The following is a 25,189-nucleotide window of genomic DNA, read 5'->3' on the forward strand; positions in this document are numbered from 1 at the left end:
GTAATTGCCTAACGCGCGCTGCCGAATTGACACCGACACTCTCGCCCCGCAGTGAAAGAATGCGAGCAATAAGTGAGCATGCGGATGTATAGTATATAACTTGTTGCGTTGAAATCTCGTTACACGTTTGTTATATACGACGTTTCTACTTCTTTTCCTTCTTCGGCGACTTGCCCTCGCCGTTGCTCTTGTCGGTTTTGGGCTGAGGTATTTTGCACTTGGCAGCGGCTATGCACTCCTCGATCTCCTGCATCTCCTTCTTGAAGATGTCGCTGCTGCTCTTGTCCTTGTTGTTTCCGCCGCCCGAGTTGCACTCCCTGCTCAAGCCTCCCCCGGACATCAGCGACCTTGTCGATTCTGTAATGTAAAAGCAAAACGAATTACTTTTCACGTCGACGATATTATTTTAAAAAATACCCACGAAAATTCAGTAATATCCTCGCCAGGGTCGAGTAGGACTTCTTTCCACCCCCGCACTGAGGCTTCCCAGTACTGCACGACTCGGAGCTCTTCGTGCACGTCTTGCTCTCCTTCCAGCTGTCGTCCGGTTGACACTTGTCGGCGGCGGCGCCGACGCTACTACTGCTTTTGCTCTGCTTCCAGGCTTTCATCCTCTTGTCCTCGTGGCTCTTCTCGAGCTCGCGGTAAGTCGGCCCGACCTTCTCTGTACACTGGGGCTTGTCTATGCTGCAGGTATCGCTGCCTCGAGAATCGCCCAGGCAGTTCTGCCTCTTCCAACTGATGTCCGGCTCGCAGGACGTGAATTTTTTACCGCTCGGCTTTTTCTCTGCGCCGTAGCACTTCTCTCGGGGGCCTTTCGTGCAGATCTCCTTGCCTTTGCGCGTCTTCGAGTTGTTCGGTTTTTTGGCTGCTTTTTTGCTCTTGTTCCTGAAATTCGAGCAAATTTTATCGACGATACGCGAACTATGTGAATTTTCATTTTATATAGATCGAGTTTTGCGAAAAGATTCTGTTACGTTTGAATTCGAGACAATTTCGATATTTTCATCTATACCGAAAAAACTGAATTTTCAAACAATGTATACCTGTTGGATTTCCCATTCGAGTGTCCTCTTCCTGCACCACTTTTCAGCGCCGACACGTGCAGTCCACGAGTCTGCAAACGGCTCCAATTCCGCGGGAATAATCCACTCGAGAGGAGCGTTTTCTCGGCACTGGGTTCGAAGGAACAAAAATCCCTCGTCGTCGGACAACTCGATTCCCCGCAAGGATCATCCAAAATTGGACTACAGGGATCCTGCACATCGCAGTCCGCAGCCGGAGGACAGGGCTCGTCGCAATCCGGCTTCTGCTGCTGCGCGTTTGCAAAATAATTTTATGAAAACGATTTTCCCTATATACTCTCATTTTACGCGGCAGAAACAAAATATCGCGTTATTATTATTATTATTTTTTTTTCGAAAATAATGCCCGGAATAAAAACGCGAAAATTGAATTTTCCGACCTCGATAACCGGCGCGCAAGGCGAGCACTTGGGCGGGAACTCGGGCGCGCGTTGCGGGCTCCAGGGGCCCTGTGGCACCACGTCCCTGATTAATTTATCCGGCAATCGACAAGCCCGCGCGGACAAAAGCTCGCCGGAAGGTTTGTCTCCTATGAGAGAGCTGACAGCAGCAGCTAGTGTAGGGGATCCTACATCTTGCTTTATGCTCGTTCGCTTTGTCGAGGGACAATCGTCGTCGCGCCTTCTCTTCTTTTCAGAGGAGTCGATGTCGCAGGACAGTCGGAGCAGTAGACTGGAGAATCGTTGCGAAACGCCGCCGATGTGCAGCTGAGATCTCTGCACTTGCAGGCGATTCTAAGGGAAAGTTAGCGGCTTGATTTATGGCTTTTATAACGAATTTAAATCGATGGTATAGTTGCATGGGTGTACCAGATACGAGGGGCTTGATAGGAGCAAGTTAGCGAGGTCTCGGCGTAGACGCTGCTGGAGAGCCATTTTTGGCCGACTTGGTAATTTTCTTCTGTGTGTTATTACTCAGGACATTATTTGAACTTGTTAATTTCGCGCGCACCTCGTAAACGCGTTTCTAGCCTATAATCACTGCGTGTCCGAGTTGACGATCGGCGGGCAACTTCATTCTGCATAAACGGGATCATCGAGAGAAATTTAAACCGAATAGCGGAGAACAAAGGCATCGAAGGCTCACACATCCGCAGCGCGTTATACATACAAATATACATATAACAACGAGCTGAGCGCGAGCGAGAGCGGCTCGTCAGGGCAAGGCAGATCGATGCGACCATGGAAACCGCGAGCCAATGTCGAAAGAGAGCGCGACGATAATTCTTCCTTTTCTCATTGTGCCGACTCTCTCTCTCTCTCTCTCTCTCCCTCTCGCTGCATAAAATCAAAGTCGCGACGAGAGAGAAAAAGCTTCCTTCCTCGCAAGCATAATACAACGAAATCCCTATATACTGAAGCACAACCGCGCGCATCGAGTGCCAGTATCGCCGTCTCCCATTATACCCTCGTCATCGATTAACAGAGCTGCGAGCCCGCGTCTCTAATTAATAGGCGAAAACTCGCGCTATCTCGCCGCGCGATAATGAATCAGATGCTCCGACTGCAGCCTCTCGCATACACTGGTCTACCGTACACAGACACACAGGCGCACACATAACGTGAAACCCGATGGGCGTAGCTTTGCGCGGTAACGCGATATGTTTGTGTTTCGTGGCACGCACTCGCACGCACACATGCGGCTGTGCTCTGTACTCTACAGTACGTATATACAAGTGAGAGAGAAAGAGAGAGAGAGAGAGAGAGAGAGAGAGAGACGGATATCCATCTGTCAGCGAGCCCATCGATGCTGCGCCGCGCTGACTTTTAGCGTCGCACTCTGCGCGCTTATGCGCTGCGGTTTGTATATACATATGAGAGGGGGGGCCGATTCTCGGAAAACTGCGAGAGCCCTTTTTCCGCCGGGCATTTGTTTTCCGAAATGAGGGAGAGGGCCGCCTGTTTTTTCACGCGTTGCGACTTTTCGGGAAACGGAGAAAAGTCGCTCTGTGTGCATCAGTGGGGCCGCGGCGGCCGGTGTCGCGTTACCGGCTGCTTCGTCAACGCCAGCCCTCTATCTTTCTTAATTAATTCAGCGCAGCCGTGGCTGATTATTCCGTTCTAGAACAGCAGTGAAGTACACTCGTCGTTTTCGAGCGTTCGATCCATGAACGAATTCTGTATTCTCGCGTGGTATAATTTACATTAGGGGGATATACACGTTCCGACGCCTCCCGTCAACTCATATATATATATATATATATATATATATATATATATATCGTATACTTGCGGACTTTCGAGTTCTCTGCGAGAGAAACCCCGCGGGACGTCTCTCTTCTCCGTCGTTGTTCTTTTGTCCGCGTACATACACGACGATAACGACGTGCTCTGCCTCCGAGAGAGCGTCGAGGGGCGTCAACTGTTGAATGTCGTGGCTCGTTATGTACTTTGGGATTTTTCACCCGTCGTGTGTTGTTCCAATCAGTATAAAACAAAAACGCCACAGAAGCTGCGCTATGTGTTCATGCAAATTCCCGAGAGCGAGAGAGGATCGAGGAGGGCCTAAATTATGTTACAATAAAGTCTTTTACGAGCGGCCGTTCATTAGTCGCGGAGCAGCTGATTATATTAATCCCGAAAATAAGCGTATATACGAGCTACTGTAAGATACCAGCGAGTCGTCTTGTACAGCCGTGTGTATACGGGCGAGTTTATATATAAGTCATTAGCGCGTTCGATCAGATAATGCCGCATCGCAGCGTGTAAATATCGGCCGAGGCAAAAGGAGAGGATATTCCTAATGAAGGGCAAAAAACGAATATAATCGCGCGCGGCGTTCTCCCGAAATCCCCCCCCCCCCTTATGATAAATCTTAAAGATAAGCAACGCAGCAGCAGTAGCGCGTCAAATCTCTCGTGGCTTTTTCGGAAAAACGTAAATCCTCGATTTGCTAATCTTGAATATCTTTAAATAAGAGAGTCAACGGACGCACGTGTTGTACAGTCGCATACAGCGCCGAAATCGACCTGCATCGCCACGCGGTCTACTGCGGGGCTCTCTCGGTGAGAGAGAACGAGGAGAGTTGGCGCTTATCTCGTCGACGGAATCTTGGAATTCGCCTTATCGTCGAATTCCATCGTAATTGCTTATCTATACGAGCGACTAATGCGCGACTGCGCCGAGAGGCCGATTCTCTTACTCTGCACCCCCGCTCTCGTAATTCGCGTGTGTATACATATATAGGCACGGACACTTCTCTGTGTATAGTAGATATATTATAAAAGGATTATACCAATCCTCTCGCGGAAGAATCAGTCAATCAGCCTCGTCAGAAGCAATCGAGATTCCGGCGAAACACCTCCTCGAGGGGGGTGGGGGTGGGGGGGGGAGGGGGTTGTACCGTAGGCCAACAGCTCTTATAAAACAGCCTCTCGAGACAATAATAATTCCCCCGAGAACGCAGCGCGGCGGTGGCGGCAGCAGCTTGGCACTAATAAACAGCCGCCCCCCTGGCGCAACACGGGATGCTGCTGCTGGCCCGCGTAGTGTATCGGGTTACGCTATATACCTATATACATATACATATACATACACAAGGTATAGTTGGGAGGCGCGCAAAAGGGCCAGCGGAGGAGGAGGAGGACCACACACGGACGTAGTATATACGTCTGCCGATGCTCCTGTCCGCGGGAGAGAAAGAGGTGAGGATCGATTCCCTTTCGCTGAACCTGTCCGATGCTCTGTGGATCAGGTGGTTATTGCCATACACTTCCGCCGACGATTTCGCGACAAAGAATGGTCTATCCATACATCAGGTGTGTGTGTGAGCGTATACATATATAGGTACCACCGAGCAGAGGTTGTATCCGAAAGTTTGATTAAACGCGAGCCCGGCACGAGCCATTCGTCTGCTGTACCTACAACAGGGCACAATGCCCGGCGATGCGCGAGAGGGCCATACCACGAAGCTCGAGGCTTTTCCTCGAAGCCGAGCGAGCGAGCGCGGCTAATTAATGAGCCATTTCCATCGACGCGCGAGAAATCGAGAAAAGGTCAGCGTACCTGTGCACCAGGACTCCTTTTTTCATCTTCCTCTTCTTTCTCGCTACGGGACGTATTGATAGAGGGGGGACATTAATTCGGCGCGACGCGAGGCTTCCTAGAAATCGAGAGGCGCTCGCGCGCCGTATGGGAAAGCTGCTGTCTTCCTATATATATATACATCTGACTAGGAAGCGTGTCGTTGGCGGAGCCGAGGATTTCGGTGCTTATCGTCATCGAGATCGTCGTCATCGCGCCGAGAGAGAAAGAAAGAGACAAATTGGTGTCGCGCGAGAGAAATATACGGGAAGTTATACGGTGGTCCGCCCGAACAGTAGTGTGCTGTATACGCGAGTTTCACGTAATGGTAGCATTACTCTCCGTATACTCGGAGTTATATTTATCGAGGCTAATCTCGAAAATTTCATCTCGAAGCGCGCGCGAGAGACACCGTTTTGTTTTTTTTTTTTTTTCAAATTGATTCGACGCAGCGCAGGGTGTGCGGTACGATGGAGTTTGTGAGGTTGATTGAAAAGGGAGGGACTTTTCAATCAAAACCACGCCGAAGCGCGTCAGTTATATATCTGGAATATCAATCCATTGCAGACCTGCAAGTGTGCAGAAACGGCCGCTTTCTAAGAATTATACGTATACCATTCGCATTATTGTAATGGATTTTTATATGCGAAGGAGGAAGTGAAGACGTATAACTGTATATTTTTAGAATATTCGGCGCACAGGCTTCTCCATTCAAAAAATTCCACGCACACACACAGAGTCGAGTCGCGATGGGACCGGCTGATAAGAACGCAAACTATACGCGCGATTAATTAAACTACGAGATTCCTGTTACTTACATTCGGGGCTTTTCTCCTCGAAAATATAAGCGTCGCACTAATACACGAAACGCGAAAAAGAAACTATACTTTCGAAGCCGTTGTACAGGCGATAAATGCGCTCGCGCGCGAAAAAAGAGGAGGAAGAAAGAGAGTCGATAATTTGTCGAACAGATCGGCCGTTTGTCCCCTGTTGTATACGTGTCGGACACCGATGGCTATCAGCCGCCGCAGAGACGTGCGCGCATACCTGCGCAGGTGGGGCTGTTGTAAAGCCCACCCCGCGACACCCACGCAAAAGAGAGAGAGAGAGAGAGAGAGAGAGAGAGAGCGGGATCGACGAAGCTCGTTACTTATAGGCTGCGATCCACCAACGATCGAGGCTTCGATGCACTGTGGTATACGAGAATTCGTTAATTTTTGAAGTGTATACCGAGTTTATTTCTCTCAACAACAAGAGCGAATGCCTTTTCCGAGAATAGCTCCTGATTTACTGGAGTTTCGAGTGCGCCCGCGCTGAACTCGATATCATCGAAAAATAAATACGCAACGACGAGAGGTACACTTGAAGAAACGTAAAACTAGATCCCCTCAAACGCACAACACAATGCTTCTTTGAGAGAAAAAATAAAACGAGAGCGTTTCTCGCACTTGCCTCCCGATAAATCACCGATTGACGCGCGTGAAAAATAAAGCCCTCGGAATTATCATTATGCCGGATCATCGCACACTGGCGCCAACCCAAACAAGAGAAAGAGAAAGAGAGAGAGAGAGAGAGAATAATGGAACACACCGGGCGTGTAAATTATGAATAATAAATATCCGCGGCCGACTAGCCCTGCGCGCCGGCTTTTTATCGGCTCGGTAGGATCGAGGCTGTGTGTATATGTATATACGATGTGGGCGGGCCTCCAGAGAGGCCTGCGGGGGCCTGATGCGTGTTGCTTGTGCTGCCAGCTTTTGTGCAGCGGTTTCGAGGATTATCGAGGCTGATTGATCGATGATTTATTAGGCGTTTGCGGAAGCACTTTTGAGCGCTTCCTTTGGATACGCGCAGCTTTTTAATCTGGAAATTCAAGTATTCGCGCGTACAATATATCGAGCGTTTTTTTCCCACTTTTTTAATTCGTCGCGGTAAAGCAATATATTCTCCGATGAATCGTTTTTCCGAAGGGATCGAGCTGCGTACGGTATTGGTTATTTAACGCGGAACATACATAGGGGTATTGCGTTCGCGTGAAATCCGATTTCGGAATATCATTTTATTGGCCGCATAAAAACGAGACGCGCGCGACAGAGTCTCATTTTTTCGATAGGCTTACGCGCGCGTCGCATAGAGAAATCAAGAGGAAATTATTGGGAAAGAATTATTATATAACGTGAAAGGGCCATTCGTCGCTTGTGCTGTCGTCCGATTATCGCCGAGAGATGATCGATCACGCGTATAGATCAAACGGCGCGGACGTCAATACGGACGCATAGACGAAGATCAATAGGATGGAATCGGTCCTTCATTCTTGGTATACAGAAAAGTCCCATCAACTTGTATCATCGGAGTGGCCTAATAGAATCATTACAACTATATGATGACATTAAATGTCTTAAAAATATCTCCCGCAGCTATCCCACCCTCTGGATCGATCGTCTCGCCTTTTTCGCACGAGATAAGCGAAGGCCGCCGCTCGATCTACTTATTCCCTCTGGAAAAATAAAAAGCGAGAGACAAAAGCCCGCCGCACCGCCTGAATATAAAGGCGATAATCGAGCGCGTGCTACTTAGCTTATATACGCCCGACGTCGACGGCTAAATAAAAAAAAAAAAAACGAAAAATATCAATAAAAATAACAAAAAGAGAGCGTGTGCACGCAGCCGGGTGTGTATGCGTACGAGTGAGCGAGAGAGAAAGAATGGAGCTGCAGAGAGAGAGAGCGGGGTAATTCAACACCGGAAGTGTCTTGAGCGTGACGCCACCCTGAAGGTGCGCGCGCGCGCGCGCGAGCGAAGCAGGATACGCATCGCGAGAAGAAAGAGGTGGAGAAAGAAGGCGGAGGTGTACAGACCGCAACTTTTCCTCTCCTTCACTCTCGTCGCTAAATTTTCTCACAACGGCAAGTGCAGCCGCTTCGTCTGATTGTTGAACGCGCAGATATTACGCAATTTCGTCGCTTCGAGAGATCGACCTTCTTTGATGGATTGCGTTACGCCCGTATGAGATGCGGCTGTACTTCAGCGCTCTTTTGATCGAATTTGCTTAGAGCAATACCGGGCCGTATGCGCGCATGCATATAAGAAAACAGTTTTTCCTCGCAGCGCCGCGACGACGCGCCGATACCCGATACGGGTTTGGCTTCTCCGAACAATACACCCATACGCGCGCGCGAAAGTAAGAAAACGAGCGCTTATATCTTCATCTCTCGCTTGTAAAAATTTTTATCTCTCGCATATACGGCACACAAGATTCGCAATCTCCCAGGACGCGTCGCATCTCCCTTCGGCGAAGCCGAGAGAAAGAGGGACAACTAGGTGACAAAAGGACGAGAGAAGTCGTTCGCCGCGCTGCAGCTCTTTCCTCCCATTCATATTATCCAAGGCATATCCAGCAGCAGCAGCAGCGACAACCGCACAGACATCATCCTCCCGCCGCCGCTGCCGCTGCTGCTGCTGCTGCTGCTGGTGGCAAACTTGCGGAGGCGCACTGCCAAGCGAGAGAAGGAAGATGAGGTCGGGGGTAGTAACCCGACACCCGGTCTGCGCGCAAGGTAATCCGAGACCGCGAGCGCCTCCCTCCTCCCTCCCCCTCCTACTCCTCCGTGGAGGGCTGCCCCCGTCGCTGCTGCAGCCGCTGGATGAAGAAAAAGGTACAACAACTAAACCAAGAGAGAGGGAGGACCAGACGCCGGGCAAATTTGAGAAAAAGCCTAGCGCGACTCAATTACGAAAAATTTACGGCTCGTTAGAGCGCGCCGCCTGGCTTGGGTTTCCTTGTTAGAACACGGCGCGCGCGCGCGCGCTGTTTCGGGAAAAGTTCTGCGATGCGCCCGCCGCGCCTTTTTTTAATGGCCGTGCGGACTTGTCTTCCTGTATATACTGTGTACCCCCCCTGTGCGTATTATAGAGCGCGGATTGTTTTCGCGATTTTTTTTTCATCGCTGCGCAGCTGAGGTCGGCTGCGAGTATTATAACGAGCTCGCGGGGGGCTACACCTGTTAATTTTAATTGGTTTTGTCTGTTGATTTAATGGCCACGTGCCGGATGTGAATTCGACCGACGCTGCGTATTACGAGGTACGTTCTTAATTAAACTTTCATCAGAGGCCTGTGTAGTTAGAAGGAAGAATTTTTGCTAGAATACGTCTATATCGACTTCTCAACGCACAGAAGTCAAGCCAAAAAAGTTGAGAGCGCTTAATTACCGCAGCGAAAAAAAGCCCCTCCCCAGTGCATATATACGCACTCTCCGGCTCTCGCATCTCAAGCTATAGACGCTTACATCGATGCTTCGCTCTCTAAACGAGCTCTATCGCCCTCGTCCATTGTTATAACGCGGTTCTCCGCTCGCTGCCTGTATAATCAATACCATCGTCATCGCCTGTATACACGAGGCTCGCAGCTATATAGCGTAATGGGAAACACCGCAAAGCCCATCTTCTCTTCCCCTATAGCTATATATGTAACACGGTATACACCCCCTCGCTTCGGCTCATCAACCTGTAAACAAGACTCGGACGCGCACGTGGACTCGCTGTGCTCTCTGTCTATGGCTTTTTCGCCAGGAGTGGATGTGTGTAACGCGTATCGACCCTTGACTTTTTACTTCGGCCTTCGGATATATGATAAGCAAATAGCGCGGCTAATTTAATTACGGACGCGAAGCCGTATTTGACGATTCCGATGAATTTTTCATTCGACTTGATGATCTACGCATGAATCTTCAACCGCATTGAATTCGCGCGCATTCTTTGTGTAACGGATACGCACGAGGCTTGTTACGGCATTATCATCGGTGCTGACACGTGTTGGTCCAGCAAACGCGCGGCGCCACGTGCGGATTTTCGACACATTGTCAAAATTTAATTCACGGATTACACACGGCTGGTATCGCGGCACATCAGAGTATATAAAAAGCGAGTATATATGGGTAACGAGAGAGAGAGAGTGAGAGCCGAGTGAGTATAGGCGATAAGCGCCTACATACTCCAGTATTGCCCCTCGATCTTCAGTATATATATATACTACTACCACACCTCGCACTTGCTCCAGTTTCGACCAGTTTTTCTCCACTGACATCGTTTCGGGGCGCGAGTTCTGCAACACTACTCCCTACGCACCTTTCACGTTCTCATTCACCCGTACGAGAGATAATTTTTTCGATATTTTTTTTTTTAAACAAGACCCGCTCGGCCGATCATGCACATCGACGAGCGGCGAAAGCTCTCTCTCTCTCTCTATAACGAGCCATAGGAACGCATTACCGGATTTTGAAAGCGGAGCTGCCTGTGTGCGCCCGAGCTCGAAACGAAGATTATTGTTTTGGCAACGGCGAGCGCTATATAGCCGCGTGTGCAGCGGGAATCCCCGCGCGTGAGAGCGGCACGCGTCGCGTCGTCTCACTTTTGCTGATGCAGCTCTCCATAACAACCCCGTCATTATCGTGTCTCGACAAATTAGCCTCGTTACGCGGAAAATTATTATACGCCGCCGCCCCCAAGCTCGCTCTCGAGATCTATATATATATATATATATATTGTTCGGATGCAGCGAGTCGCACAAGGGGGTGATGATGGGTCATGACGCGCGATGAAGGTAACGGCCTTTTAGAGAGTGATAGCTTTGACAGGTATAGATCGAGCGAGATTTGTCCTATTCGATTCGGCAAACGAATGCAAAGGTCTGCGTGTAAATTACGATACTTGGCAATCACGACACACGTATCATTACGGAATCTGTTATGTCATATACCCCCACGTGCGCAAACAGCAGCAGCAGTACATCAACGATTTCGCCAGTGTGTGCGCAGTGTATAATATGCGGTTTCTACGAGAGCCAAGGCAGCGCGCGAAAGAATTATTTTATCTGTGGTTTCACCGCAGCGCGATGGGATATCGTATGATATCGTGGAAAAACACTAACGTATATATACTACGTATATACACCTATATACTAGCGACGACGTTTGTACAACGACGTGCTGAGTGTTGTTTTTGAAAAACTTGGCCGCTCGTGTTATATATATATATATATATATATATATATTTTTTTTTTTCCCGATGCGCGATATGACTCGAGAGGAGAAAAATTCGCCAGCTTCGCGATGTGTTTTTTTACCCGAGAGCGTAAACGTATACGAATACGATTACGCAAGCGTCAAGAGACAAGATGGACGTTATAATGTTCGTTAGCATATTTTCTAGATTTTCAGCTGCGACGCGGCGGCTCTCGGTACATCGGGATTCCATCGGGTGAAAATTAACGGAGTTTTTTAACGATCGGCGATTATACGCTCCGAAAGCTCTAATTGCCCTCGTATAAGAGCATTAATAGGAGTCCTGTTTCCTTTCCATGAATATTCGATGAGCTCGTTCTCTTATTTTCGTTCTCGAAGGAGTGCCGCGGTGTGTGTGTGTGTGTGTGTTGGCCGGCTGCGCGGGTTTAAAGGACTTTTTTTTAGGGCCACAGCGCCGAATGTGTATCGTCGAGTTAACTGATTTTAGCTATACATTTTTATTTTTTTCAGGGGAATTATCTCAGTGGCCCGATTACGTTGTTTATCACAAGAATTGCCTCAAACTGCGCTTCCAGAATCCTCGCAGTTTCTCGAGAGAACAACGCAGAAAGCAATATCGAGTCCGCGGACTCGTATAGCGCGGCGACACACGCGGCGCAGCGATGGCTCTCCCCCCCCCCCCCCTCTCTCTTGGGCATCAGACTCTAAGTACCGTATATCGCCGAGTCTCGCCTCGTGAATTTCCCCTCGTATCCCGATGTAATCTCCTTTTCTCTCTCTCTCTCTCTCTTGCTCGCGGTCATTCCTTCCCGGAGAAATTCAATGTATACGAGAGAGAGAGAGAGAGAGAGAGAGAGAGGCGCGAAAGGGTCGCTCGCGCGCGAGCTTCGACGCTCTCCGAAGAGAGAACAAGTTACACCCTATAAATACGCCCGGGTAATTGATTCAGTAATAACTAACTCAAGACCGAGTTTGTGTCTGTGCCTTCGGCCCTCTCTCTCTCTCTCTTCCCTGGTGTCCGTGTGTGCATTGGAGGCTCTCACACACACACACGGGAGAGAGAGAGAGAGAAAGAGAGAGAAAGAGATTGCTTTATGTGCACCTCGTCATTTCGTTTCTGGCTTTTGTTTCTCGCTTTTCTTGTTGATTTTTTCCTCTCGCACGCACGGATGCTATACTTCTTTACATTTTTCGATAATTAACTTCCGCGGTTATAGCTCAGCTCATATACGAGTCCTTATCTCTTATCCTACACACACACGCACACACACACACGTAGGAACGATATTACCTCCATACCGATACTATATAACTCATGAAAAATTATAGCCTTAATCAATTAATTTTTGGCCCGCGCGCGACCACCTCCGCACGCGGACTTTTATCGTTTATCTCGGCACCTCGTTATCGTTCGCATCATCTCTCCCAGCACACACACACACACAGGCTTCTCCCATTCTCATATGCACGGCCATAAATATGCATGCCGGTAATAGCGCGCCGCCGCCGCCGCCGCCGCGAAATTCTGATCCTGTGCATACCGCGGGGTTAAACTCGTACGTCACGAGCCGCACACGCCCTTTTTCGTCGCCCCGCGCACACTGCAAGAGAGTTTCTCTGTGTCTAGCTTTCCGAAACAATAAGTCTCACCGACGACGCCCACTTGGCTTCCGCATTGTGCTATACGGCCACTATGTTTATGGCGGTTTCTCTCTCCATACGTGTTTAACGTGTTTTTTTTTTTTCGTATTACACACGTGTGCCGGAGTGTAATTACTCTGCGGAGACGATGTTTACGAGGGTCGTATATGCGGGAAAAGATTATTGAATAGTCGTAATATCGTTAGTTTCGACGATCGATTTTCTCGCTCCGCATCATATATACTGTAACTGCGCTAATGACGCTTCCTCATTACACACGGCTTTATTCTCCATCCGAAACTCGCTCGCGGGATAGAGATATATATATACGTATAGACCGCGGCAAATTGTTGCTCCGATGTATAATTTTGCTAGTTTGCGGGATATAATCCGATACCCTCGAGTCGATCTCTCGCGACTATATGATGATTTTTTTCGCTTTGCGCAAAATAAATAACGCATCATTAGTAGTCCACAGATCGCTGCTTCCAAATTACGCCGCGATTATCGTCGCGGCGCATATAAAGAATCGAGAGAATATCGATCGAAAGTATACACAGGCGCGCGCGCGCGCACATAAATAACCCGATTAACCGAAAGTGCCGATAATCTGCATGCAAATGGACCTACGGCTTTTCGATTTGCATACGAAGAACGAAATCGGCCCGGCAGAGGTGTTAAAACACGGTAATCAAGCGCACAGCCTTACGTGCACACACACACACGCACACACATACACGCGCGAAACGGAACATATAAGAAGAGGGGAAGAAGAAGCGAAGAAGCGAGGAGGACCACCTTGGGCTTCGCGAACGGCCAGCTACTATAGCCGCACGAGAGCTTCGGAGATTTACTGCCGAACGCGCGCGTATTTATGAACTGAGAGACCAGCAGCAGCACAGCAACAGCAGGCGCGAAGGAGGAGTAGGGAAGCATCGAGTGCTAACCAGCCATCGATCATGTTTTCGAGAACGCGACTACGGCATATGAAACATTCATGCTCGGCGGCTCTTTATTATTATCATTTCCATTTTACGCCTCCCTCTCTCTCGCTCTCTCTCTCTCTCTCTCTTGGCCGTTTAATTGCCGGCGATTTGCAGCGATTTGCATGGCTACCTGATAATTGTACACTCGGCTCTTTTTTTCCTCATCCGAACCCCCGGCTTCTTGATCGAGTGCAGTGTGCGCCGCGTGTATACTTTTTTATACCGCGTTCAAGCCCGTTATTAAAACGAGGAGAGCTGCAGCCGCGAAAAAAATGCATTCAATTATTCGCGTATTTCCTCCATTAAACTTTTCGACACCTGTGTAAGCGATGCGAGATTCCAATTCCCCGTTGGAAAAAGCTCCGGGTCGTCATAAACAAAAGCGGCGAGTAATTGATTCTCTAATAACTTAACGCGCTCTCTCCCTCTCTCCTTTACCGGCTCCTAACAGCCTTAGGTAGACATAACGTATTGCCCCGCATCCCCTCGCGGCTCGCCGCCGGAGATTTAAGGCCTCCGCCGACGAATAATAAACCCGAGCGCGCGCGTGCAGCTTGTGCACGCGTGCGTGATGTGCGCTTTTTTTTTTTTTTTTTAAAGCTTTTTGGAAAACAACGAGACGAAAAAAAAAATTCATATAGAAATTTGTCCAATCAGCGATGATTGCGCGCGGTGTATTACGAGTGCGAATACGATAATTTCAATACTAAATTTTAAGCACGTGCTAGAAGCGCAAGTATATAATAGTTGAATTTCGCGCAAGCGCGCAATTTGAGAAAATATTTCCTAAGTGGACTCGCTCGGCGCGCGAGAGAGAGAGAGAGAGAGAGAGAGAAGAGGAGAAAAAATCTCGAGGCGAGAGAAGATAAGAGACGCAGAGTTAGCCAGACTCGCGCGCGAGTATAGCCTATCATTACCGAAGCCTCTCTCTCTCTCTCTCTCTCGGTGTTTGATACACCTTCTCTTTGGTGGGAAAAGGCATCAGCCGCATAAGCTCGTTATCGCGCGCGAGTTCGCGTTTTTCAGCGCTCGCAAATGACACTCGTCGTCGTCAGAGCTTTTCAACAAATTCCGCAGCGTTATGTGAAATTCCCACAAACGAATGAATAAGCCCACTTTGTGTTATACAGCGCAGAGAGAGAGAGAGAGAGAGAGAGCGCATTCGCTAAAGAGGCCTCGTTACCGCGTAATCATCGCGGCCCTTTTCTTTCGCCGCCCGCTTAAGAATACGGTCATCATCTCTCTCTCTCTCTCTCGCGCCTACATAATGTAATATCGATCGATCGATCGAAAGCCTTTTCGCATCGTAAATTCGACGATGGACGCGCGCGGCTCGTATATTACGCCTTTTTCGCCGAAAACGCGAGAGCAAAAAAAATAAAAAGAGCTCACCGCTGCGTAATTTATGGGATCGATCGATCGCGTCAAAGTAGGCCCTCGAAATTATTTTAAAATACGGCGCGTTTTTCGTCAGCGTCGAGGAGAATTTATCGCGGACGATGTAGTGCTCCCGGCCATACGCTATTATAACGGCTCGATGCAAATTGATTTGTTGCATAATTTTCGTTTACGCGACGCTAACAACATCGACGTACACTCGTGCGAGGAGGTAGAGGTATATAGTAGAGAGTCGCGAAAAAAGATCGGCCGGCGAGATTCGCGGGTGATGCATGCGGGAGGGGATGTAAGGTGTACGGGGCTATCGCCGATAAATCGGCTCGCGCGAGCGCGGACAAATAACGACAAGCCTCATTACTATAAACACGTCTCTCGCCCGCGCGGACTATCTCTGTGTGTGGCTCTCGGGACGCTGTTTCTTTTTCTTCTCTCTCTCTCTCACTCTCTCTCTTTCGCTCAGTTCCTCCTCTATACTCGCTCTCCGAGAGCTTACGAACCCACGCGCGCCTTTTCTCGTTGGCCGAGAAAAAAGGATACTTAAGCTTCTCGGGCTAAACGCTCGAAAAACGCCGCGGACGACTTCTCGCGAATGTATACGTGTCCCTCGTATATTATACGTTCGAGCTGCGCGAGCTAATAAACTGCGATGACTTATGGGGCCCGCCGCGTGTGGTGAGAGAGAGAGGGAGATGGGATTGAATAATCCTAAATTAAAATCGATGCTGCGACTGCGGGATTATTGTTATTTATTGTTCGCTGAATAAACAGCGAGTGGAGAGAGAGAGAGAGAGTTGGTTTTGAAAATTGAATGTCAGTCGTAAATTCGCGCGCGAGTGTGCGCTGAGTCGAGAGTACTGTTTGTATCGAGAATAGGCTATGTGTGTATGGTAAATCATGCGGTATGAGGTTTGTGTGCGAGCTGATCGTTGAAAATTGACGTGAAAGTGCAGTGTTTGGGGCTGCGCGGTGGATTGAACGAAGGGAAGCTTCACGTGCACCTGGCCGATCGATTCGACTATGTTACAGTTTTAACGCACGATGTGTAATTGACTCTTGTAATCAACATCGCCGAGTATCCCGCAACGTATTCGTAAACACTTGTAGTTCTGTGCCTGTGCTATACTTCGAGTATACCAGGACCTGACGATGAAAATTTAAAACGATACTCCCATCCGCATACCTACTCACACACACACACACAAAGTCAAGGTCGGCCATTCGTTCCGCCGTAGCGAGTCACCCTCCATAACCTCAACTCGTTAATCCGCGAATATTCCCATACTCGCGTTAAAAGAAAATACATGAAAACTCTTCGAAATCATCCGTTCGTCCATAGCAGCAGCAGCAGCACACTGCATGCACCGCAGTCATAAACCTGCGAACTTTTCGAGCGAACGAGGCGCACGCGCGTCCCGAAGACTGTAGTTAGCGCCTATTAATATCATCGCAGGATCGGGATCGATAATCTCAGGAGGCATATAGCAGCCGAGGCGTCATAATGATAGCCCTTCTCTCGCTCTCTCTCTCTCTCTCTTTCTCTTTCGCGCGGGCGCGAATTGCGATCATCGCGCGCCAGGATACCCACTCTCGGCCTGTACACAGCGTAGACTGCAGGGCACGTACGAATAATAACATGCTATTAATATATTGGCTGCTCTTCCTGCAGCTCTTATATGGATGCGTTCGCTCTCTCTCTCTCTCTCTCTCTCTCGCGGTGTGCATCAACGGTCGAAGATTGAAATTCGGTTTTTGCTCGTCGTTATACTCGTGAGCCGAGAGAGAGAGAGAGAGAGAGAGAGAGAGAGAGAGAGAGAGAGAGAGAGAGAGAGAAAGGATGCTCAGCTCGCTTGGCCGAGATGATGATGATTTTTCCGAGTGATAAACGACATCGGGAGCGGGTTGTATCTCGAGTTTGCGTTGCACTTACTTGGACGTGTGAAAAAATCCGATCCTTGTCCGTATTAAATCTCGCGTCAACCCTCGAGTCCATCGTTCAAAACTGAAGAAACTTCAACGACCCAGCTAACATCGCGACGAGATCGAGGCGGCAAACTTGCCGACTGAAAATTCACTAGATTCGCTACCACTTGTGGCCTGCTCGAAAACGGCTTCTAGAATACGGCCCCAGAGGGCAGCTCTTCCCAGTCCCGCATCGAAGCAGCTAGCGCAAAATATTCGGATCGGATCGCGCGATCGTCCTTCTCTCTCTCGCGAGGTCTCTTGCGTATCTATAAAAACGTCTATAGGTACCTACTTACGCAGCTGCAGGTCGCGCAGCAGAGCGCGAGAGCGCCAGAGAAAAATAATAAACAAGAGGAGTGCCTGCCTGTACCCGCAGTACAGCGTGTCGAGAGCGGAGAGTGAGAGCTGCTGTACGAAAGTGAAAGAGAGAGGAGAGAGAGGAGCGAATAAAGAAAGAGTTGGTATCCTACAGCCGAGAATTCTTCCGCCAGTGCATAGCATCGGCGAGCGACGAGATTATAGACGATGCGAGTGCGACGCGTTGTCGCCGTTTCTTTCTCGTCCAGCAGTTCAGCAGCTCCTGTGTTCGGCCGTTGCCTTATCGGAATCAACCGCTGCTGACAGGCCAGGATCGTCCGCACAGCTAGCGTAGCAGCAGAGTCTACGAGGAGCCTGCAGCGTCGCTGCTCTCTGTTTTCGTATATTTACAAGGGTCTCCGAGACGAGGAGAGAGGTATGGAACAAGTGCACTTTTCATGCTAGAGTAAGTAGCGCGCGCCTCTGTCTTGTTTTACACACATACACACAACTACACAAGTGCCCACTCCGCAAGTGCTTAGGTAGACACTTATGTGCACACAGAGACAGAGGGCAGAGATCGCACACATAGAGGCATAGGTATACGCATAGTCTTCCTCTTCAACCCTCTCGCTCGATTCCCCGAAAGTTGCAACCCGTTCACGGACACATACCTATCTCTCTCCCCCATCTCGCGCTCTCTACTGCTCTCTGCAGTGAGCAGTCTGCAGTCTCGTATATTTCGAGGTTAGGTACGCGCTGCAGCAGATATTGTAGAGAGAAAGAGAGAGAGAGAGAGAGAGAGAAAGAGAGAAAGCATCTCGACGGTTCTTATCTTTCGCGAATGAGCCGTGATTTCGGACGACGGTTCACTCGGGGAAAAGGACGCATCGCTTTCACGTGTCGTCTCTGTGTATGTACATACACCCGTAATTGGATTTACTCGTGCGTCTCTTCGTCCAGCGATAACTGCTGTAAGCCTGAAAACAATGGCACCGCACACCGAGTCGAGGGGACCAGGAAGCGTCTAATCGAATCACCGAGACTTTGCCGGACTTAAGACGTATAGCGGATGCGCGAAATGCATTTAACTTCTTTAATGCCTTGAGGATACTCGCATCACTCTCGTGTGTGTGTGTGTGTGTGTTAGCTTGCAGGTAACAGAACCAGCACCAAAATGAGCGAGGGAACACCGCCAGTGAGGAATAAGCGCAACGGCGCGAGGACTTTTAAAAATCCACCCCAGCCACACATGTGCATTATAGACACCATTGTGGTAAGGCTCCGCGATGTTTGTGTGTTTTTTTCTATGTTGTTCTCCGCAGAGTTTTCATGCTACTTATGATATTCGCAGGGCTCGACGCTTCCCTGCTACATCAATGTGTTGTCTTGGGAGAAGGTGGATCAGCCCGCTAGTCCCGAGCAGCCACTTCCATTGTATGGTGGAATGAAGTTAAGTCCACCCAGGACCGAGGACAAGAACACTTGTGTTTTTGCTGTTATTGCCCATCCTGAAGTTCTTAGACTTAGGGGGAAGAATGCCAAGGATCCTAATGTAAGTTTCGAGTATTGCTAAGCTTGTTTCACTACAAATCTAGACTTGTTGTTAACTTGTTATTGTTATGCTTGCTTTACAGGAACAGACGAGTCTGATAGAAGTTTTGCTGGATTTCGTGGAGACCATGAACAAAGGAATAGTGTTCAATCGAATTTACTACATCCTAAAGGATCGGGATATCACAGGAGAGTTAAAGGAGGTGTGGATTGCAGTGCAGAATCAAAGAGACCGAACAAATATGTCCAATCAACAAGAAACTTGGATAGACCAACAACCAGTTCCTCAATATTCACAAAGTATAGACCACCAACAGCAGCAGCAACAACAACAGCAGCAACAGCAGCAACAGCAGCAGCAGCAGCAACAGCAGCAGCATTTACAACAGCACTTGCAACAGCCACCAATGCCAATACCTCAACAAGTGCAGCAGCAGCAGCAACAGCAACAACAGCAGCAGCAGCAGCAGCAACAGCAGCACATGCAGCAAAATCAACAGCAAATGATTCCAAACACTTACATGATGTCTCAGCCACCTGTGTATCAACCAAGCATAGTCTATAACTCCGGTAACGATTATGATAGATATAATTACCAACAGCAACAGTCCGCGCCGGTACCACAAAATGATCAGCCCTATCAAGCTGGTCCAATGCTTGTGCGGTCTTATAATAATGCCAACAACGGATCGCGCATGGATCCTGATCGATACAATTATCGCGAACGCGGTAGAACGTTACCTCAACAACCCATGCCCAAGCAACAGCCTCTGCCTCCACAACAACAACAGCAACCGCAGCCACCACCGCCGCCTCAGCAGCAACAACAAAACTGCCCCGCGTACTCGGCCTCACAGTATCATTTTCAGCAGTTGCCTAGGCAAATGATGCCACAATATATCAATTCGAACATGGGTCCTAATTATGGTGGTCAGGTAAGAGTTATAACTGATTTTGTTTTAGGAACAATGTAGAGAAAATTGTGCATTTTAATTAATCTCATTGGTTAAATTTTACTTGATTGAAGATGAATACCGTCGTCGCGAATCAGTATTCAGACTACATGATAATGCAACACCAGCACATGGCATCTGGCCTTGAGCAACGTCAGGTGGAGAATCAGATTCAAGCCGAGGTGCAACGCATACAGCAACAGCAACAGGAACACCAAATGCACGGACCACCGCCACCTCATATGCAGCAGCCCTCACCACAGTATCAGCCGTCCACTATGGGCGCAGGAAGTAACATTCCTATGGGCGCCGAAAAGAAGAGATATTTCAAACCTCATAGCACGAGCAGAATAAATATAGACCGGACCAAGAATAATAGCCTTGGAAAAAGGCAAAACAATTCGCCCACGCATCTGAAGCAGGATCCTGCTGTGACGACGGGAAGCTGTATCGCTAGTGCTGCCGGCGTGCAGCAGCCTACCGAAAGTGTTACGGAGCACTCTTCAAAGCCCAAATCTCCGGTGAAGGTAAATTGAATGTGAATGTTTGCAAAACTGGAATTTTAAAGTAATGGTTATGTAAAAAAAATTCAATGACCCGTAGGTTCTTCAGAGAGATTCGAGTATACAGAATAAACAACTGTCTGCTCAGTCTTCGCCAGAAAAGAATTTAAAGAGTTTGGAAAGGAATGTGAACGAACCATGCGAGGCTACAAATGTGCAAGTGACGGATCTCGATGAAGAAGAGATCAAAGCTAAAGACGTTTTGGAGACCACGAGCGAAGTTGTCCCGAAGAAACCAGAAGCCTTAAATTATGCTGCCGCTTTAAAAGAGCTGAAGGAGCTCACAGATTATTCAAGAGAAGTTAAGACTCCAGCAGTGGAAAACCCAACGTCATCGTCTTCCGAATCTCATTTACAGGAATTGAAAGAAACGAAGCAACAGCCTCATTATAATCAAAAACAAAGATCTATCAAGACGGTTCTAAAGCGCAATAAGTCTTGTGCAAATGACGTTAAGGTAAGTCGATTTCTACAGAATTTTATGCTAAAAAGATTCGGATGTGATTCATTTTTAACTATTCTTACATCTAGGTTTGGGCAAAGGATGCTAACAAGGGTCCGAAAAACGGCGTTAGGGCTAATTTTGTACAAATGAATGCAAGCGCAGTCGAAAGGCTTCACGATAAAGATGCAGATGATCACTCTAAAGGGCAACAGCCTGCAGCCGATGTGAATGCTAGCACGGGCTGGAACATTCATGTAAAACAGAAATCATCGGACAGTCCAAAGCGTGCTCAGTCTACTGTGAATAGCATTATAAAAAGTGTATTTAAAATATCACAAGGAAATAATACCACAGGAGATGAAGTCGGGAGTGGCAAGAAGCCAAAAACTAATGGACAATTAAAGGCAAATAGCAAAGTATCCATGAATGATCACGAGGAAGCCAGTCAAGGTATGTTTCCCGAGACTCTTTTCCTCTAAATTCAATATTCATAATTTATTATTATTTATTGATTTTATCGCATTTTTCAGGCTACACTATTTTGAAAAAGTCGGAACTCACGACAGGAATAGGCCCATCGGAAGATGTGGTAGTAAATGAGATCGCACAGCTATCGATTCAAGACTGCAAAGATACGACGGAAATGAACGCCGTTCTTTCGTGATAAGCATAGTTTTTAGCCAGTAATTAGAAAAACAAAAACCTGACAGTCCGCTGATAATAACCGGAGTAAAATCAGTGTACATAGATAAGTTTACCGATTAAGAAGAATAATTTAGGCAACTTTCAATTAGCATTTTAAAAGGGAAAGGAAAGAGAGCACGGTGCGTAAAGGAAGAGGAATGAAACGCAGCAGAAATGGACGACAATTCTACAATTTGAAGAAAAAAAACGACGTTGTTTAACTTGTCTTCGATGTTTTTAAATTGAAGATTTATTTATTATAGGATTTGCTGGCGAGGCTGTGAAAAACGATTTAAGCTATTTCCTCAATTGAAGTAAAAAAAGGTAATAACAATAGATAAGTTTGACAGATGGGGAAATAAGAAGTTGCAGAGAAAAGATGTTCCAAAAGAGATAAAACTCAGTTCTAAATGCTTTTAAAGTAAGGCGTTTTAAGTCACGTGCTCTCGTGCGATGAACTGATATTAACCTATTTTTTAAAACTATTACGCTATAAAAAAACATGAACTCCTGTCGATTTTAAAATGAGCAGGACGGCTCCGCAGGGACGCCTTTTTACGTTCCTACGCTGATTACGCACTATGAATTACTAAATATGCTAAGTGGTAAGGAAGCGGTAAAGAAAAGCGATTTGACTTTGGTATGATTTGTTAATTTTAAATTGACACCAATATGCGAAATCATAAAATATCAGCATAAAAGTTGGCGATTATCAAAGAGTAAAAGTTGACATGAGATCTCGTAATCTTTTTTGTATATTTATAGAAGCGTAGCATTGACATTTCAAATAATTGGTGCGTTAATTGATGTGATTAGTTCTTATACAATTTATTTTTCAGGAAAAAATCAGAAATAATTAACTATGTTAAATAAGTTAAATTAAACGAAAGTTTACACACTAATCCTGAATTCGATATTAGCGAATCAATTTTCGATATTCAAAGAAATATATCGTTAAAAATGAGAATAGTTACAGTCCCAGTCCAAGTAAATCGCAAATAATTTAATTAGTCGACGAAAGATAAAAAAGAAAAAAAAACGCAGAGTTTTATCTTTAACCAAGTGATTCCTTACGAGTACCAAGAGCTATACTGTAGCTTATACATATAGACAATGACTCCCCAGTGATGTTGAAGTGATGTAAAAAAACTGATAAAACAAGCTATGTTAAAAATAGTTACATAACTAAAGTAAAATAAAAATAATAGGGGATAATAGAAAAAGGAATAACAGAAAAACTAAAAGCCAGCAATGCACTACGATATACTTATACAAAGTCAAGAACACACGCAATATATTGTAACCGTATAGTTTTGACGAGTTCTCAGACATGCAGGATAAGTGATGGAGGTAAAAACGGCGAGATCCCCTGGTACGCTCAGATAAAAGCGAAAATAAGTGAGCGATAAAAGACGATTTTCGCGAAAGACGTATGAAACGTGTGCTATGGGTGCTTTTTTTATGCGAAAAAATTCTTCTATTATTTCTCATTTATAAGCGATAACTCAAGCATTTAAATCTAATAGTAGTACTTCCCTTTCAAAAAAAGTTTTGTAGCGACCCGCGACTAATGCATTGAATATTCATCCACTTGTTGAAAAAAATGACACACTCTAAGTAATTCTTTGATTAAAAATAGTACACTTCAATCCATTTAATTTTCTAATAAATTAGGTATAGTAAAATAATTGTAGTATAGACTGAATATTTCGTATCGATTTTCTTTCTTAATTTTCATCTATTGGTCGTATTTACTATCAACTTTTTCTGCAAGGAACCGTCGTCTGAAGACGCGTTGACCGTTGGATGCGACGCAAAAGGTTATTTGTGAACTAGTGATCCATACAAATGCTCTATAGAATTCACATTGCTGCCATATTTTACGTGTGTATAAAGTAATAATTTACACAATCGAAGTAAAGATTCGCGATATTTTCTCGAGTTAAAAATAAGTCGACATTGATGCGTTGCCACGTGAAACATCAGCGTATTAGTGATATCGGATAAGAGTCGTGACTACCGAGATTTTTAGAGTTTTAAGGCTGTATAAAATCTGTTTGTCTTTAAAATTTTTGAAATTTTATTTTTGAATGTGTAAGCTAATAACTTTTTAAAGTCGATTCGAAACTCTAATGTCTTAGGTGAATGCGACAAGACCACTTTCCACCCGAGAAAGGTCTCAAAGTAATCAGACGCTGTTTGAATGAAACTCCAATTTATTCCCTGAAAATATAATTAATAATTAGCTTTATATTTCCTTGTACATTGTAATGAGATTAAATTTTTTAAAAAGCCCTTTTCTGTAAATCAATTGTAGCAGCAAAGCTTAACAAGACATGATTTTTAAATTGAGGCATTCCGTTGCCTGGACATTGTAATGTTTTACTGCGATTACTATATGTATTTTATTGGCGACGATGATATATTTTAGACAAGGAAAGCATGTTTCGTTACTCGAGATAAATTTTGTTATATCATCGATAACCTTTTTGCTCTGATTTTTATTTATGAAAGTTTCGCAAGTTTCACTCAATAAACATTTTATTCAAGAACAAACGAGAACCTTTTTATTGAATTTTACGCAGCAATTTATCTATTGTAACGAACGTTGCTGATTACGGAACGTCGGAGGAAAAAATCAGAAACACAGATCGCCAGGTGCTTTACATAATTTATAGCTTTTAAGGTTTTCAATTCGTGTAACGACACAACTCTGTATAAGCGTAAATAAGTAAATTCGATCGTCCTCGAAAGAACCAATGCTCTTTTGCGAATCGAAGAGAGTACGAGGCAAACGACGACGAGGTAGATATAAAAAAAAATGGAGCTCGACACCGGACTCTGAAGTTTTATATGAAAGCCGAATCACAAAAATGAAAAAAAAAATGCGAATTTTCTTTCTCTCTGCTCTGAGCTAAGAAAGGTGTAGATTAGTTCATTTCTTTTTGTCTTCTCCTGTTTTTTTACTGATGCGAAACGGCGGAAGATACGAATGTGTATTATAATACAATGTGTACAAGCATGTCTAGAAATTGGGTGAAGCGATCGGCTTTCGGCCCTTCACACCAGCTGCGATCTATTCTCTTCCCAAGCTCTTTTTTGACTCTGATTATTATTATATAATTGTTAATAACTATGTAAATGTATTCAGTATTCTCGTTATTTTAGAATATTATAATATGATTTATATTATGACGATTCTTTTTTATTATTGCTACAATTGTAATCTATTATACAATTATTATTATAATTATACATATAATACACGTTCTTTTTTCCAAAGTCAGATAAAATTGAACTGTTGATGCTTTTATTTGAATAAATGAGTTGTAAAACCAATGTGCGCTTTCTCGTTGTGTGTTATTCGCTCGGACGACGAAAAAGCAAAATCCATCCGTGGAATGACGCCGTCGTCCGAGTGCATTTTCGTCGCTCTATAGAAAGTAACAATCACAATCAAACCGCGTGACCAAATATAATCACGATTCCAATTTACCGACGGGATTTCGTGCCGATGTGTGTGTGTGTGTGCGCGCGTACATCCGCCAGTCATGACAACTCCACAGTATGTCTATATA

General features: G+C 46.2%; 2 protein-coding genes across 5 annotated transcripts; one reads left to right on the top strand and one right to left on the bottom strand.

The window, feature by feature from the left end:
* Positions 1–69: 69 nt before the first annotated feature.
* LOC100115767 lies at positions 70–17,181 on the bottom strand. 2 transcript variants are annotated; one of them, XM_016985194.2, is made up of 6 exons: positions 17,081–17,181; positions 1,895–2,103; positions 1,466–1,819; positions 1,047–1,312; positions 422–888; positions 70–357 (listed from the first exon to the last, which is right to left on the bottom strand). In XM_016985194.2, exons 2-6 carry the CDS (start codon positions 1,958–1,960, stop codon positions 146–148), a joined length of 1,365 nt encoding a protein of 454 aa, XP_016840683.2. In that variant the 5' UTR covers positions 1,961–2,103; positions 17,081–17,181; the 3' UTR covers positions 70–145. The 2 variants fall into 2 exon arrangements, with proteins under 2 accessions (XP_016840683.2, XP_001600398.3); XM_001600348.5 differs by having other exon boundaries at positions 1,047–1,315.
* A 144-nt stretch (positions 17,182–17,325) lies between these two features.
* Positions 17,326–24,950, top strand: LOC100115729 (putative mediator of RNA polymerase II transcription subunit 26). Of its 3 annotated transcripts, none has more exons than XM_031929295.2 (8): positions 17,326–17,878; positions 18,563–18,688; positions 18,767–18,967; positions 19,050–19,901; positions 19,994–20,446; positions 20,523–20,939; positions 21,014–21,377; positions 21,458–24,950. In XM_031929295.2, the coding sequence occupies exons 2-8, from the start codon at positions 18,590–18,592 to the stop codon at positions 21,589–21,591; spliced, it is 2,520 nt and encodes an 839-aa protein (XP_031785155.1). In that variant the 5' UTR covers positions 17,326–17,878; positions 18,563–18,589; the 3' UTR covers positions 21,592–24,950. The 3 variants fall into 3 exon arrangements, with proteins under 3 accessions (XP_031785155.1, XP_031785154.1, XP_031785156.1); XM_031929294.2 differs by having other exon boundaries at positions 17,326–17,848; XM_031929296.2 differs by lacking the exon at positions 17,326–17,878 and adding an exon at positions 17,885–18,012.
* The last annotated feature ends 239 nt before the right edge of the window (positions 24,951–25,189 follow it).

The sequence above is a fragment of the Nasonia vitripennis genome, chromosome 4 (assembly GCF_009193385.2).
Source record: "Nasonia vitripennis strain AsymCx chromosome 4, Nvit_psr_1.1, whole genome shotgun sequence".
Lineage (NCBI taxonomy): Eukaryota > Metazoa > Arthropoda > Insecta > Hymenoptera > Pteromalidae > Nasonia > Nasonia vitripennis.

What these genes read in the sequence shown, in the direction of transcription:
- LOC100115767 (XM_001600348.5), bottom strand. Translation starts at nt 1,960, where the DNA reads ATGGCTCTCCAGCAGCGTCTACGCCGAGACCTCGCTAACTTGCTCCTA. An exon ending in CTTGCGCGCCGGTTATCGAG is followed by an intron (nt 1,316 to 1,465) that starts GTCGGAAAATTC and finishes GCAAACGCGCAG; the next exon opens with CAGCAGAAGCCGGATTGCGA. An exon ending in GAGGATATTACTGAATTTTC is followed by an intron (nt 358 to 421) that starts GTGGGTATTTTT and finishes TTTACATTACAG; the next exon opens with AATCGACAAGGTCGCTGATG.
- LOC100115729 (XM_031929295.2), top strand. Translation starts at nt 18,590, where the DNA reads ATGAGCGAGGGAACACCGCCAGTGAGGAATAAGCGCAACGGCGCGAGG. An exon ending in GCATTATAGACACCATTGTG is followed by an intron (nt 18,689 to 18,766) that starts GTAAGGCTCCGC and finishes TGATATTCGCAG; the next exon opens with GGCTCGACGCTTCCCTGCTA. An exon ending in CTTGTGCAAATGACGTTAAG is followed by an intron (nt 20,940 to 21,013) that starts GTAAGTCGATTT and finishes TCTTACATCTAG; the next exon opens with GTTTGGGCAAAGGATGCTAA.